This window comes from Odocoileus virginianus, chromosome 22, assembly GCF_023699985.2.
Source record: "Odocoileus virginianus isolate 20LAN1187 ecotype Illinois chromosome 22, Ovbor_1.2, whole genome shotgun sequence".
Classification (NCBI taxonomy): Eukaryota; Metazoa; Chordata; class Mammalia; order Artiodactyla; family Cervidae; genus Odocoileus; species Odocoileus virginianus.
The window spans coordinates 5,305,458-5,322,967 of record NC_069695.1 but is presented as its reverse complement, the minus strand read 5'-3'; the positions used below and the strand labels follow the sequence as shown (position 1 = coordinate 5,322,967).

At 40.5% G+C, this 17,510-nt stretch overlaps 1 protein-coding gene across 17 annotated transcripts in view; it reads right to left on the bottom strand.

The window, feature by feature from the left end:
• TCF4 (transcription factor 4) overlaps positions 1 to 16,469 on the bottom strand; it is a 377,557-nt gene extending 361,088 nt beyond the window's left edge. For 5 of the 17 annotated variants that reach the window (XM_020910641.2, XM_020910639.2, XM_020910638.2 and 2 more), the window contains exon 1: positions 11,888 to 11,960. In XM_020910641.2, the coding sequence (XP_020766300.1) occupies positions 11,888 to 11,960 (73 nt within the window). Of the gene's footprint in view, positions 1 to 11,887; positions 11,961 to 12,424; positions 12,486 to 13,590; positions 13,683 to 14,654; positions 14,807 to 15,962 lie in introns of those variants that run through there. The other 12 variants (XM_070452487.1, XM_070452489.1, XM_070452484.1 and 9 more) reach the window with 9 other exon arrangements.
• Positions 16,470 to 17,510: the final 1,041 nt, after the last annotated feature.

Here is a 17,510-nt window from a genome sequence, read left to right as displayed (position 1 = left end):
GATGATTTCCCCCACAGCCGCCTCAGACAAAACACAAGCAGGTAAACAGCATTCTCATCTCAGATGGAATACGGTCCAAATCTGACCACCCTCCGAGAGTCCACCAAAGATGCTCAGCAACATCATGGCGATGTGCTGATACCTGACCCCCAAGTGTGCGATGGACTCAATTCCACAAGATGAAATGAACCATCAAACCAGTCCAGCCTAAAGGAAACCAGTCCTGAATATTCGTTGGATGGACTGATGCTGAAGTTGAAGCTCCAATACTTCGGTCACCTGATGCGAAGAGCTGACTCATTAGAAAAGCCCCTGATGCTGGGAAAGATTGAAGGCAGGAGGAGAAGGGGACGACAGAGGATGAGATGGTAGGATGGCATCACCGACTCAAAGGACATGAGTGTGAGCAAACTCCAGGAGATAGTGAAGGACAGGGAAGCCTGGCAAGCTCCAGCCCAGGGGGCCGCCCAAGGGTCAGACACAACTGAGGGGCTGAACAATCAGAACCTAAGCTAGCAGAAGCCGCACTGGTGCGTAATTACTGAAAACCATTGAGTAAGAAGAGTCCCTTTGGTCTCTCTCTCCCACTCCCACCTCTGCACCCTCTCACAACAGAACTGCAAAATCCATCCTCCACTCTTCTCAGAAAATAAAAAGCGCTTCTGTGGTGTTTGGGTGCAAAAAAGGCAGTCAATAGCATATGGTAGCTGAATGAGGTCTCAGTGTTTCCATTAGAAGATGTGTAGTCAATTTCCAAGTATTCAAGTTATAAAAAGTTTCTCGTGCGCGCACGCGCGCACACACAGACACACACACACACACACAAATGCTACTGTGACTGCTCCCCAGTGGACTAAAGTTGCACATTCCAAGTAAGGTCTACGGCCCATTCTCCATCTTCACCACCCACACTGGAGGCCTAACAACCTCATCTCTCACCTGGGTTTCTGCAAAAATCTCACCACACACTGGTTCGGGCCACTGACACTGACTGCCCCCGCAGTGCGTTTTCCAGGCTGCAGCCAGAGGTCTCCCAGGCACAGAGCTGATGGGAGGAAACTGCAAAGTCTCCCGATCTTGCTGCCTGGCATGACCTGGCCCCTACCTTCCATCTCCCAAGCCTCAGCTCTAACCCAGCTCTAACCCCTCCCCAAACACCAGGCCCTGCTGGTCGCCAGTCCGCTTCTCCCATGTACCCCGCCCTTCCTCTCAGACCTCAGTCCAGATGTACCAGCTTCAGGAAGCTTCTTCTGACTGCTAGGTCAAACACCCTATCACAGACACTTCTGATGCCTCACACTTCTCCTTTCTTTGGTTATCCAGTGAATGTCTGTTTCCCACATTCAGCCAACACAGAACTATACCCATCTTGCTCATTATTTTATTTCTAGCACCCAGTGTAGTACCTGCTACATGGTAGATGCCCAAATTTTTTAAACTTTAAAAGTAAATCAATAACTTCTTGCATATAAATTCTAAAACACATATCAAAAATATTCAAGTGTGGGAATAAAAGTGTATCTAGTGCCCTTGAATTAAATGAGTACAATTTACAAATCTGGTATCTCATTTCCACTCCAAAAAAAAAACCAACAAAAATATATGGGGCATAATTATCATTGCCTTCCAACCAAATTTGAGAGGACATTCATAATACTCTTCAAAGTCCAAATTGCATAATCATTCAAATCCATCCCCTACCTTTATACTCATGTAGTACATATGTAAATAGGATTTCAATCTTTCAGTTAGTCTATACTTAGTTTACTTGAAAGTATCCTTGGAAGATGTTTACTTCCACACTTTGACATCACTTATTTGAAAAGCACTTTCTTACTGAATCAATATAGAACTTACACCCAAAGACAGCAAGCAGTACCATGCTCCAACTGCAATACTGGCACTGAAATATTTTCTTCTTTATATCACCATAGTACCTCACACTATAATTTGAATCTTAGCTTTCAAAAAAATTTACTGAATGAACAAGCAAGTAAATGAAAGTTAACCATTCTTAATAATTCTCTTGCTATTTCAGCAAAACATATTCACACTGCAAAAAAAAAAAACAAAAAACTATACGGAGTCATTCCTTTCATTTTTCTGAAGCTTTCGACATTCTTTAAACAAACCTTCAACAATAATGGATTTTGTTTAAGTAAAATTATTTGAAGTACTAATGGACTACTGCTCACCTCATCCAGTTCTACCAAAATTACTAAAGATATTAAGGTGGCGGCACTGCAAAATGTACACCAATGTAAAAGAGAAACAGCTCCACATGGGCTGAAGGGCAAATGGAAGAATAATAAGAGGCTAACAAGATCAAGGAGAAATTAAATATCAAAAGAAAATTAGAAACTAAATGAAGCACCCACAAAAGAACAGAAAAGCATTTCATGGTTTGGGATACCAGTTAGTAGACAATGAAGTTCTAGAAGGTACACAGCAAAGAACAATTATTTGAACAAGGATTGAAATTACATTGTTCAGTCTTTCCTTCCAAATTGCAAAACTGGGTTATGTATGAAACTGTAGATTCTATCTTGAAACATGATTACCCACCTGATGACCAAAAGCTTTTCTCTCTGAGTTTTAAGGCATAAGGCTGCAAACTATTCCCAACACGAATCATTTATGTTCAAAAGTGAAGACAAAGTTTGAGGAAGACATAGGTTTGGAACTGACTTTAATGAGTAAATTAGGTCTAGAACGTTCTCTTCATCATAAAAATCTTGTTTATATTCTATAGCAAATACAGTTATTCATTAATAAATTCTTCCTATGCCAATTTCAACTAGAACTTCAATTCTTGGCTTGAACTGGAAACTGGAATCATGTGTTACACTGAAACACTTGGAGGTCATAGAGAGAAAGACATTTTAATCTGAACTACCCAACACTCAAGGAGAGGGTGGTGTTTACATTCTTTTCCTATGTGTGATGTAATTTTGACACATTTTATTCAGAGGTGTATCTGGCTACTCCATAATGTTTTTACAAACATTATATAGGTTTTGGCTATGATCACAATATCTTTGAGTGTTTCAAATGCATTTCCAAATGTATTATATGACAATAATCACCAGCACATTTCCCTGCTAGCTTCTGAACCAAGGGCCACAGCACCGGTAATGGCCAGTGATGATAATAAAATTATAATGCTGATGTTCTGCAATTGGGAAATATTTTTAACGATAGTATAAAACCCCTCTTGAAGTGTACTGGAGAGTTTCACTTTATTTTTTCAGCTTGAAGATGCAGGCTTTGAGGGTCTATCACTTTGCCAATATGAAATAGCTATTTAACAGCAAACATGGCAAAAGAAGCTAGATTGCCAGAATTCAGTTAAAGAAATCACTTTCTCCAAATTAGCTTAAAATTTCCACTGCTGAATGATATAACAGGAAGAGTTTGAAGCTGGGAATATCAAAATCTTGATTTCCACGCTGCCACTGCCATTAAAAATATATACATATGGGGAAGGAACTGGATTATCTGGAAAGGAAATCTCAAAATCAGAAAAGGGAAAAAAAAAAAAAGGCATTCAAGACAGGAATGTCTGTCTGGAGGAGGCAGAGATGCCTAGCCCACAAGTGAGTCCACTGCTGAGCTGGAGAATCTGCTCTGTCCATCCAGCCTTCCCCGTGGCCTTCCTCTGTGCCTGGTTCACAGCGATCCTCACATAGCATCCTCCCCAACATCCCCATGTCAAAAAATCTCTTCTTTCAAGAATCATACTCTATTTGCCCATGAAACCTTCATGATTAATTTTCCCCAGCAAGAAGTAAGTTTTCTCTTTATCTAAACTCCCACCATGTTAATGACACTTGCCTTCTGGGCACTGAGTATTAATTAAACATGTACTTTTCTGTTCTTTCCTGTCAAAAATATATCCCTCTCAGGGTAGGACCTTGCTCCCACAAAGCCCTCTAGGTCCTGTAATTGCTAACACAGGGGATGTGTGCATAGCATGTACTAAAAACATATATTAGACGAACCATCAGTAAGAATTATGATGGGTAGATAAAAACTAACTGGCTAGATGGACACAACCAACATCTTACAACACTATATTAAAACGTGAGGGGCTAAACTGATGCTATGCTATGAATCCCCAGATAATGATATTAAAAAAAACAACTTTTGAAACTGTTCATTATCCATTTTTATCCATCTTAAGTAGAAATAAAACTAATTACTGACAGGATATGCAAATGGGCATCTTTTCCACAACTTGCTCATCAGTATTTTACACAAGATGAAAACTAGAGTGTCTAGAGCTATCATTTCAACAAAGCTAGGTCTTTCCCTAGTTTAACAGTCCTCGAAATGCCTTGTAGTTAAGTAAGTCTTGGCTTGGGCGATTTGAGATTCAAAACCTTCCATTTGGATACCTTGCAATTCAGCTAAGCACCCCAAAAGGGAATGTTTAAATTAATGGAAGATTAAAGCAAGGAAGAACATTCTAAAAGGTATTCTGTAATGGGGCTTTGTCACCACCTTCTCTGTTTTATTGGGAAAACAGTCTTTTCCCAGGGGCCTGAAAGTTTATATGCCAACCATCAGTCTCGTTTAACTATTCGAACTTAAAAATGTCAGAGAAGAAAAAAAGTAATGGAAATGCTGACATGCTATGAAGTCAAGAGGCATAAGCAGGTGCTCCTGCAACCCAGGGTCATAATTCAATCAAGCTGTATTGTGACGTCATCTGTTACAGAAAAAAGCCAAATGGTTTATGAACAGCGCCAGAACCCCCAAGATTAAATTACAGCCCTGATATTTAATCAGGGGTCTTACTTTGTTATTTTTAATAACACAATACATTTTAACAGTTATTCGTCAACTGCCTTAGCCAAATTAGAGCACGTGATGACAAGTGACCTGGATTACAGGGGCCATCTCTCATGTTCTGAACTTTTATTATTTTTCAGAAATGGAAGATCATACACGTTTCCCTCCTTTTAAGAAACATGCAGTTGGTACCAACGGATTGAGTCCAAACCTTAATTAAAAGCAGCATGGGGTCCCTGACCAGCGGGTCAGGACATCTGTATTTGTGTCCTATTACAGCCCATAACCAACTGTATGATTTGAGCAAAAGATATTTAACCCTCCCAAACCTTGGCTCTTTATTTTAAAAAAATCATAGACCATCTCTAAACTTTCCTGATAAGTCTAAATTTCTATAAATCTTTTACTTAAAAAAAAAAACACTGTGTAGTTTCTTTGGGACTCCTTGAGGATCAAAGTGAAAAATTTGTATAGCTGAAAAGAGGATGAACTTTTAATTTAATAAAAAATCATTACCATCAAAGAGGCATGTGTCAACTAAAAATTTAGGGGCAGTATCAGTGTCAGCAAACGAAACAGGTTCTTTAAAAAGTCATGTACAAATAGTGCTGAACGTGTGAAGGGTTGTTTGCAAAACAAATCAATACAGGCACATCCAACAATGGATTGCAGTTAATAAACCACATATAGTAATTACCACCAATGGCAGTTTAGAAAGTCATTCATTAAATGTTAATTGTCACACAGAAGTACAAAAGCAGCCATTTGAACAATCAAGTGGCTGCACCTTTAAATAAAATACTTTCTTACAGCCCTGAAATTCATCCATATAAACTGATTCTAAACACACCTGGGTATTTGATATGCTGATTAACTGGGCCTTTATTTATTGCTGAAAAGAAAGTAAATATGACAAGCTTTTCAATACTTTTGCTATTCCTTTGAGCCTGATATAAAATATATATATAAACGTATAAAAAGTGTTAACCAATCTTCTCTGAGATTAAATTGCTATTTCTCTTACGTCTCTCATAAGCATTAAGAGACATATGGTTCAAAAGGACCCACCTAAATTCATGTGCCTACTTTATTGCTGAGTCTAAGTGGGCTCACAAATTTAGAAAATGGATAACCCACATATAAGCTAATAAACTTGGTGGTCAATTTTGAAACCTTTATTCAAAGTAATAAGAAACCAGTAACCAAAAAAAAAAAAACCACCCTATGATATGCTTTACTTTATTTTCTGTAATACTCAGCGCCATCCAATTGACTTGGAAGAAAAGAACACCTGGTCATAAAAAATTAGGTCATAAAACACAAAAAAATTAGAAAAGAGGGGATTTTTTTTTTTTTTCCTGTTCCTACCTAGCTTCATTTGGAAGCTCTGTGACTTACCCAACATACAGATATAGGTTCTTAAAGTTTGGCCAAGAACATTTTGGTTCCAGACTTGTAAACCAAAGAACGTTTCAAAACACACCATGTTCCTTATTAGACAACTTCAGATCTGTTATCTTAGCTTATGGGAACAGACCTAAATGGCATCATAATACTAAAAGTTGAAAATCACAGGCCTGGGGCCACCAGGACTCAACTCTCTGTCTTGGACGAGGTTGCAAACTTCCAATATAAAATGCAGTTTACCATTAGGAGTAAATGTTTGATCTATAAAGCTTCCAAAATTACTTTGTTTATCATAGCAGATGAAAGCAAAAAGGAATAATTTTAAGCTCAAAACAAAACTGTTTATACGACAGTCTTGACTGCTCCATGATTCTAAGCATTTAAGACAGATTCGAGCAATTAACAGCATAAACTTTCATTACATAGTTCTATTATATATGTTTATGTGACTTAGCTGTTCATCTGTTATTTAAGTGATTTCCTCATTACAATAGTAGGGTAAAGATAATTTGCTGATGCTGTCAAAAATGTTAAGCATTTCAGGCTCAACAGATCTCAGATCCCTACACTTGTTTAATGCATTTTATTTACTTAAGTCAGTGTCAAATAGAGTACTGCTTCTCCCTTCTGAATTTAGAAAATGTAACATTTTAAGCACATGTCTGGTAATAGACATATCAAAACTTAACTTCAAAGCTGCTTATTTTAGGGATGCAGATAGATTTCAAGATTTTTGTTCTGGAATATTAGGTTTCAAAGATCTAACAAGAAACTGTAAGACTTACAGTTAAAGATAGGAAACCTTTTTTTTTTTTTTAAGATATTAACAGAGCAAGCTTGGTTACCTCAACTTGGGGTTTGACTAGGTTCATAAAAATTGAAAACAAAATATTTTTACTGGTACCCAAGCAGACTGCTAATTTACAGTAGAACCAAGTCACAACTTTGAAAATACCCATTATATTTTCCTGGTTAAAATAATAATAATAATAATAATAATAATAATAATATGAAAGAGATACTAAGCCACATTGAAATCCAACATAAACTACAAAGCTAGCTTATTTGGATGATAAAGCAGGAAAAATAATGGACATGGCTTATACCATTAGTGTAAACATGTTTTTTAAAAATGTTTATCTATTCTAATGATCAGGAATAGAATCGTACACCAAGCCTCATGTGTGTGTGTCTGTGTGTGTCTGAGTGTGTTTGAAAAGACACTGAGCTAGGCAGATAGACCTAGGTTTAGAACCGAACTCATTCCTGGCTGGCTTGAAAGAAAGTAGTTTATCATCTCTGAATCTCAGTTTCCTCCTTTATGAATTGAGCATGGTAATCCTGGCATCTCATTGGGTTCTTGTGAGGATAAAAAAAATACAATATAAAGTGCACAGCACACCACTTGGCATAGGAAGAAGCACTTTAATTCAATCAGTATCATGCCCATCCACACCCTATTATTCAATCTAACATCCTGCAAATAATCACAGGCCAGATCAGGCAAAACGGAACGATCAACAATCCAAAATTCAGCTCCAAACCTTAAAAAACAATCAAAGGGCACATATACATTTAGAAGCATTTGTAGGCACAAAGATCAGTACACAAATCCTGAGACCCTGTAATGCAACACAAATTACAGAATAAAACATAGGACTGAAACCAATGTTACTCCAATAAAAAGATTTGCAGGGCCACAGAGAATCAGCAAATCAAAACTTGTTTTTTAGAACAGCAAATAAACACACACTTGAGAACCTCTTAACATGGGCCTCAGTTTTCTTTGGCTGTACAGTGAAGGCACTGGGCTGTGTATTTCTAAGGGGCTCCGACCCCAAAAATTCTATGATTCTAGTGAAATGGGTTTAACACCACACTCCTTGTTTTTTAACCTGTTAATTTATTCTTCGTTTTACAAAAAGCCACACAACCATTATGAACTGCACTGTTAATAGTAAGGCTGTTTAAAAACAGATACACACACACACAATTAAATAACTCTACTGCACAAATACCTTTGGGGGAGACCAATTTTTTTTCACACCATAACCATGAACTCAAACTGTACGGATGGGAATTAATTCAGGAGGCTGGCCATTTGAATCTTCTCTACAACACAAAACAACCCACTGGATCGATATTTTTTTCTTACTGAATTTTCTAAACTGATGTGTCATCTGGGTGTCACATGGATATTGGTGAACAAACTTGTGTGAATGTCAAGAGACGTTTTTTTGCTTCCAAAAATGACCATGACAGGGATGTGGTGTTTTATTGCTGCTGTTAATTGTTAAAACACCCATTCTCTTGGCACCTTTAACAAATGCTGAACACCTAAGTAAAACTAAACAGTTACAGGGGGGAAAGGCTCAACTTTTAAACTGAGGGAGAAAGATGTAGAATCCATCACAGACTAAGTGTAAATACTTGTAACAGATGTGACCAGGGCTATTGTTGAGTATGGATAATTTTAGAGCCCCAACTTTAAAACTACTTTTTAAAAGATGCCAAAGCTAGTCTGTTTATCTTTTGCTCATAAAAGAATCAAAGGTGACCAAAGAAAACTGCATTTTTGTTATATCAGAAAATTAAATCCCTGTTCATCAATAAATTGTAGACTCTAAATGCATTTTTTTTCCCTTTGGGTAACTTGGCCATCCTACTTTTTAATCAGAATAATTTTCCAGTCATCCAGGCATGTGGATGCTTTTAGCTTGTTTTAAGATCAATGATACAATGGATCTGCAATCCCTTTATAGAAGTCACCATATAGATTTCAACTATTTCTTACAAATAATTCCAGAGCCCACCAGTTCTCCCTGTTAAGGTCATCCACACTCTGAACTATCATGGCTGAATTGTTTTAGAGCTCTCTGCTGAACACCTGCAAACATCAAACAAAAACGGCTGGTCCTTTCCTGGGTTGACAAAAGCCTTTCATGTGAAAAATGCTCCCTGGGAATGTCAGGCTGTAGCTCAGGTTACATTCCATTCTCCCTAGCAGCCTCACCATTTCTTAAGGTGGTAGGGAAAACCATGTTTGTGAAATGAAAGATTAAAGGCAACATGGCCACACTTTATTTTCATTCTCACACTGCACATCATGAGGAGCGTCCTACATATGAATGGAACTCACAGCTATAGAGAACTTGAAGCATGAAACATCACCATGCCTCACTCTGAAAACAACAAGAGCAGTTTATCCCAACATGAACAGTTCACTTATACTTTGAATCTTTTTTCCCCTGAACCCAAGTTTCAAAGCTACCCATGAGAATGATATCTGAGCACCCTTGCTCGGGACAATGGATATTAACCGGATGTACATTTAGAAAATTATTTCTCAGTCCAAAGTTTTCTAGTTCATCCTTTCAGTAAAGAGGCAAAATGCAGTTTTTCTCTTTTTTTTTTTTAATTTTTTGTGCTTTAAAAGGGGACTTAGCTTTGCTACTGAGTAGAAACAAAGCCACTTACTATGTCTTGGACAGATGAGAAAAATCAACACTCCAATCTGTACTCTGTATGTTACAGTCCCCATCATACTGCATTGGATGAATACCCTGCATTTGCAATCCAGCCACCAGAACAGAATAGCCACTACACTTTTCACCTTTACAAGTAAACACATGGCCCTGAAAACTACACCTTTGGCTGGTACAAAGTCACTTAAAGTTCAACACCTTAAAAATAATCACAGCATATTCACTGGAAATATCACAACCTATCTCACTAAGGATGAAATCTCTATCTTATACAGATTTACTGTATGTATAAGACAGGTTTATGTATACAGATATACTGTCTAAGAACTGTGTAAGTTTCAATATATGACCACTTACCAAAATTCATTAATACATATTCATACTCATCAAGCCTATACTCTGTAAACACTTAAACATCATAGCAAAGACTTCATTTTAAATATGAACACAGAAAAGGGACCAAGATGCACAGTCTTTTTAAATGTAACACAATTTCATACTTCTAAAATCAATCTTACTTTATTAAACCATACCGAAACTGATATACTTAATTATTCCAAATGTGTCAGCTTTTACAAAAAGTACAAAAAAGTATTTTTGCACTGACTCTGAAAGCGGTCTATCTCTGAGCCTTTCTGACATAATCTAATTTCAGATTTCAACTGAATACACATTTTCTTAAGGAAAATCTTGAGGAAAACTACTGTCAGAGATAAAGTTAGTTTTGATACTAACATGAAAAATTAATTTGCCTACAACAGACACTTGCACTCCTCTTTCCTTCAAAACTGTGTAGAGAACACAATATAGAAACGTGGAAGATACAATATGAAAACAAAAAAAAAATGTAAGTCCCAAATTAAAAATATAACAGGTTCTAGGACAGTCAAAACACAAACATATGGTCAAGAGTCCTTTTAATCAAAGTGGACTCCTCCCAAAAAAAGATAAGATATAAGTATAGGAGGCATCTCATATTTCATAAATTGAGTTTTAGAGATAATTCCCTTAGACTTATGGGGCCAGCAAAAGGAGAAGTAACTTATTTGGAAATGAGCAACTTTTAAAAGCCATTAGTTTTAGAAAAAACATACCAATTATACAAATCACAGAGATGAATAGGTTTCTTTCATTGCTACAGCACCAAATGAATATTAAGAGATGTGAAATTATCTTCAACAGCTAACAGACAATTCCACTGGTATCTCATAGTTAAACGATGTCAATATTTACCAGTCTGACTTAAGAACAGGACTCTGTCTAGTGTCCTGTTAGGTACCACTGCCAGAACTCCTAAGATACTATAGCTGTTTAACAGACATAAATGGATTTAAGCCTTGAACCTAAAAGGACAGCAAGCAACAATGTATGCCGCCTTCTGATATGAAATTCACTGGACAAAAAAATAACTTTTTAAATGAATAGCATATTTTCACTTTTAGTAAGAGACCTTCAGAAAGTCCCCTATTAAAACTCCTCCTTAGATACCAGATAATCATTGCACACACAGATTCCTTTGTGAATACCGCTAACGTCTTTTGAAAGCATCAGCCAAAGGTCTTTCATTTATAAAATGTAAAAGTCCTTCCAAATTTGTAACTTTAAACATAGCAAAAATTCACTGCCCAAGTAAATACTTAGGGGGAGAAAAACAGCTAAAGCACCGAAAAGGATATTTTAAATACAAATGAATTCATATTCAGCTCTTAGATTAGAAAGAGTCTATTTACAGCTATGGTTTACTACGCAGCATTCATTTACAAAATTTAGTGCTCATTTTTTTAAAAAGGGTTAATTATACATAGTTCCCAGAAAACTTGATATTATTTACAAGGAACTTGACCTTTTCATGAAAGTCAGATTTTTCCCTCTATTTTCAATAAGGAAACATTGATTTATTCCTCCATGTTAACACTGCCTTATCTTCACATGTTTGATTACAACTGTATCAGAAAACTGCTTTTAAATTAAGTGACAGAATTCTGAGACAGTTTTCTTGCTTCAAAAAAAAAACTTTTAATTTTGCAAAAGATAACATTTTTGCCTAAGTTATACTACTAATGGATAATGAAATAACCATATCATTACAGGCTAAAATTTCAATGACTTTTGCAGAACAGTTTAACAGAGCCAAAAATATACCATGAGTGAACAAACAGCTAAGAACATTTAACTACACACTAAGAAAAAAATTTACATACTTGAGCCAGTAAAATGTCCACTCGCCAGAGAAGTTGGTCCATTTTTCCCACTGCTCACAGGAGGTGAAAACATCTAAAAGAAACAAAGAAATATTACTGTTGAAAAGAAGACATCCGTGCCTTCAGAGCTCATCTGAGACCTTTCATACTCTCACTATATAATGTACAGTTTATGCTAAGTGTTCATTTTAGTAAAATACATCACCATCCAACTTAAAACTAAAACAGGCACAATATTACCAATCACTCTTGCCCCCCCACCCCTTTCCCACTCTGTTCTTTCTTTTTCCTCAGGTTCATTAAATCGCCAGAACTAGGCAGTACTACATTTCAAACCACAACACAGTCCCCATAATGTTAACAAGATTCGGTTTGGAGGGCAGCGAGCTCTCTAGAAGACACGAGTTTTACAAAGGAGAAGAAAAAAGTTGTTTATTTTATATTGAAAACCTTGGCCATAAACGTGGCAATGTCCATTTCGATCCCGTATAGGATTTGCCTGTTATATGTGAACCCAAATAAAAATAAAAGTGCCACCTGCGCTAAATTCTCATTTCGTCTCTAACATGAGAGCGTTTGGAAGCAAGACTCTCTCCCCCTCTCTCTCTCTCTCTCACTCACTCTCTCTCTTTCACTCCCTCTCTCTCCAGCATTTATTTCGACCCTAATTGGTTTCCCTCTTCTTCGACGTTATCTAGTGGATAACGCGCACCTTCCCTGAGTCAGAGCCTGCGGAAAGCAAAGGAACGAATGGACGAAGTGCAGCAAGCAGAAAGGGGGCTAAAAGCTGCCTAGGGCTACGTTTCCTGGCAAAACTTCCGAAAGCCATTTCTCCAAAAGGTCTAGAAGAGCAGCAGCGGCAACAGGAGCAGCAGCAGCGGCGGCGGCGGCAGCAGCAACAAGAAAAGAGAGCCCCCCACTTAGAAGGCGGTTTGGATTTTGTGTGTTTTGTGGATTCTTTTCATTTTGCTTTGCAAATGCATCTGACACCAAACTCATCTGGCATTAAAAATGAATTAATTCCCCTGATATGCCTGGGACTTGGTTTGGGGAAGGGAGGCAAAGTGATGGAGAAGGACCAAGTTCAGCCGTAAGACTCCACAAGTGTGTGAGTTCTGCTTTGTGCTGATCGCCCCACTACGAAATTTACAAAGTCTAAAGGGTTTCTAAAGAATGTGTGCTCAGCATATACACACGAGTTCTCAGAATCCCAGGAGAAGATTTAAGTGGGAGAAGGCAGGTCCTACTGATTCCAAACCATCATCAGTTTAAAACTTTGAGCCAACTGAGGTCTCCTATTTTCTCTTTTCCATTTTCAGAAAAATAAATAAATAAAATGAGTAGCACGCAAAGTACCAGTACTTTTAGGGTTCTGATAAGGCCAAGTTAAAGGGTGGTTTACAGTTTAGAGGTGTCTGTTTTTCCCTTCCACTGGGGTGAGACTCCATTATTTGGGGGTTCGGTGGGTAGTGAATTCAAAGCAAGTAATCAGACTGAAAAAAAAAGCCTGAATCCTCCATCACACCCAAAAACTGTAGTTAAAAACTTATCAGAAAGACCTTCACGTTTACCAAGCATTCAGCCAATTAAAAATTATTCCTGTCCTTTAGATTCTATTGGTTTCTAGCTCAAAGTGCTTGGGGTTTTTGGTTTGGTTTTGTTTTGTTTTACAGCTGTTGTTAGTTTCCACCGTTCTTTCTTACCGCACTGAAATCCAGTAAATCACTCAGCTCTTTGTCCGTGCCTAAGGCAGCCATTCGCTGTTGGTGATGCATTTTAGCAAAATCACACAAACCTAGAAACATGGAAATAACCGCAATCAGAAAATCCAGTCCCAATCCTTGGAGAAAACACAATCGGATTTTTGGAGACTGGGGGTGGGGGGGGATGGGGGTGGGGACGTGGGGGCGGGTGGGATTAAGGTGGAAAGGAGGGAGGGATAGGAGAGTTGCTGGGTGGTTGTTGGGTTTTTTTTTTTTTTTAAGATGGAATAGGCAGCAATAGCAAAAAAAAAAAAAAAGCGATATTGATTCTTATTTCCAAAGAAACGATCAAAACTGGTAACATCCACTATAAAACCAAATCCGGGAAGGGGAAAAAAAAAATGCCGCTCCTCAGCGCATCATTTTATGCAACAGGAGGTAGAGCGAGAAATGAATGGATCACAGAGAAAAGAGAAACTACTCCGAACGATCCGGTCTCAACTTTCCCCCCCACCCTCCACCCCACCCCCCTCACACACACACACTCGCGTACACACGCGCGCGCACACACACTCACACACACACACACACCACTCCCCTCTGCGTTTCAAAGTAGCTATAAAGAAATTAAAGATGAGCGTCTCTGGAGTGAAAACACGTCCAAAGGGGGAGGGGTGACAGGGTCGGCTAAAAGAACGGGGGGCGGGGGGGGTGGCCCCGCGGTGGAGGGTCGGGGCTTGTAATTGTCCAGCGCCCTAATTTGTGAAAGAAAGGGTTGTAAAAATTAAAGTCAGGCCCTTGGCAAAGTCAGCGGTCCCTCCGAGCGGCAGCGCCGGGGAGGAGGGCGTGGGGGGGCCCGGGCGGGGAGGAGGGGGGTGCGCAGGGACGAGGGGGAGGGAAGAGCGCGGGAGGGGAAGGGGTGTCTCCAGCGGGAGCGCCGGGGAGACCGGGCGCCCGCGGCGCCGGAGGCGCGGAGCCGCGCGCGGGGCCGCCGAGCCCGAGCCCCCCGCGCCGCCCGGCGCTCCGGCCCCGCCGAGCCCGGCGCGCTCGGCGCCGCTACCTACCGCCCGCGCGCGAGAAGGGGCTCTCGGTGCACCGCCGGCGCCCAGGCGGCGTTCATGTCTACCCGCCGCCGCCGCCGCCGCCGCCGCCCGCGCCCGCTCGGTCCCCGCCGCCGCCGCCGCCGCCACTACAGCTCCGCAGACAGACAGCCAAGATCCCTGACTCTTAACACCAACTCTCTTCTCCGGGGAGGGGAGGGGACGGGCGGAGGGGGAGGGGGAGACACGCCGAGGCGCACGGAATTGCAAGTTCAGCAAAGAAATGGGTGGGGGGGCGGCTCCGGCGGGGCGACGCGGCGCGCGCGGGTCGGGCTGGCTGGGATGCGGACCCCCGCCCGCCGCCACCCCACCCCCGAGAAAGAGAAGGAAAAAAAAAAAATCATCTCCACACCTCCCCCGCCTCGCCAAAAAAAAAAATACAAACGAAATTTCACCGAGCACCTCATTTTCCCTCAGATCGTCAGTTACAATCTGAAGCCTGCACCCTTCAGGGTTTTGGTTTGTTTTTTTTTTTTTGCCCGTTTCATCCAGCCGAGGCACACTTTGAAACGGATTCCACTTTACGTCCCCTCACTTCTTTCTTTCTCTGATTCTCCCGTTCCCTCACTCACACATCCACACACGGTAAAGCAAGTTTATACTAGGCTGCAAATACACGTGATGCAAAAAGACTTTGCCAAGAGGAACAATATTTTTTTTTCTTTCTTTTCCAGATACAAACCAAGCTACATTTTACTGGGGAGATTTTCCTATCGGTAGTTCTGCGTTAGGGGGGTGGGGGGAGAGGCGAAACCCAAATTACATACTTTTTTTTTTTTTTACCCCTCCCTTTTAAGTCACAGAATAGTATAGCTGTGAACTTTGCAAAAAAAAAAGGCAATTTTTGAGGGTAGATGTTGTTTTGTTTTTACACTTGAGTTCCTAGGCACGCTAAGTCCCGGTTCTCCAGCACGGTAAGTTTTTCATTCAACATTGACCATTACAGGCCCTGCATGCTCTTAAAACATACTTTTTCACATCACTTTTTAGGATGAAAATTAAGCTGCATAATTCTACCGTTTCGTAATAACAAGCGTGCTTCAGTCAGTATATGCAACAGACGCTATTTTAACGTGTGCTAAAATACACATTCTATAAACCCTGTTATGGCTAGATGTGCGAGTACATACACAAAACGCATGCACACACTTTTTCCCATTGGCAGTAATTTAATAGGTTGTTCCTTTTGTTTTAATAAAACACTGGGATCGACATTTTAAAAATTAAATTAAATTACAAACAGTTTACTCTGACAGCAAATTGTAACGTTACCTTAAGTGGCCACAAAAATGCTCACAATATTCCAAGGAAAGTGACTTTAAAAAGAGAGACAAAAATCTTCTGCAAGTACTGAGTATCTCACATGTGTATCCCCCAAAAAAGTACTTTAACTGTTCTGTTCCAGGGATATCCACAGAATACAAGATTATGCACCTGGCTCTGGTTTTTGCATTTTCCACCATAAAACTGCAACAAAACTCCCTCCCCCAAAAAAGAAATCATTAAAAAAAAAAATCCAACAACTTTTTCTTATTGTTTATAAAAAAAAATATCAACACAGGATAGTGATAATTTTTCCTCAGACAAATCTTGTTGGTGGCTTTTTTTTTTTTCTTCTCCTCTTATAAAGTCTTAAACTTGTTCCAAGTTTAGAGGTGTCTCATCCTGCTCCTCCTCCTGATCATCACCATTGACTCCCCCGTGGAGTCACATTGATAATAATAGGTTTCCCTGAAAGATACATTGTAATCCATTCACATCCGGGCACTGCGGGCTTATAAAGAGAAGGCGCTGCGGCCGCCGCGGCTCCTCCAGACAATGACTGGGGAGGGGCGGGGCGGGAGCGGGCGACCATAGAGTAGTAAACAGAGCGCCTAGAGAGGCCGCCAAGATGGCGGCGCGTGCGGGCCACGCCTCCTCCGGGAAGGGAGGCGGGCGGCGGTGTGCGGACGGGCGTCGCGCGTGCGGCCGGACCGCAAGGGTACCCGAGGCCAGGGCCTTCCGCGGGCCCTGTGCTCTTGCGCGCTGCTGTTTGTTCCTAGCTCTTGCCCTTCTCTGTCTTTTGACCCCAAAGTCTGGTTTCTAAAGAAATGAAGGAATTAAACTCCGTAGACTTGCTTCAAGAAGTCGGATCCCCTGAGGGCGACTTGGGAGTGGGAGGCCGGGAGAGGCCACGGCGGCCTCCTCGACGGAAAACCGGAGTCTGGTCCTCCCTCAGCGTGGAGCCGGTCCTCTTAGCAAAGCTTGACTGGCGTGGAAAGAGGCCGATGAGCCAGGATGCAGCTCGTTGGCCTTGGAGAGGGATGTGGGCCCTCGCCTGCACCACCCGCTTTCCCACCTTTCCCTAGGCTCCTGGCAAAGAGAACTCTTAAGTCCAGGAAGTCTCCACTTGAAGAAGACGTTCGTCTATTTCCTTGTAGACTTAGATCGATTTTTTTGGCCCTGGCCCGGGCTTGTGGGATTTTAGCTTCCCCAACCAGGGATTGAACTTGCACCAGCGTCAGTGACAGGATGGAGTCCTAACTGCTGGACCTCTGGGCAAGTCCCAGTTTTATTCGGTGACCCACTAACTCAGTGCGGGGGTTCTGGCGGAGAAAGTCTTCTAGGCAGTTTTCTGGTCTGTGGAATGCAAATAGCAAATGCCTGCTTTATGAATTTAATAAGAATTAAAGGGATAAAGATAAAGACGGAGATGCCTGGAAAGAAATCTTCTCTTTCCATCTCTAATTCTTCACTAAGCCAACTGATATCTCTAATCTAGCCCTTGGGATTTTAAATGGAGATTTCTGTACTCCAGAAGAATAGCATTTAGCCCTCCCA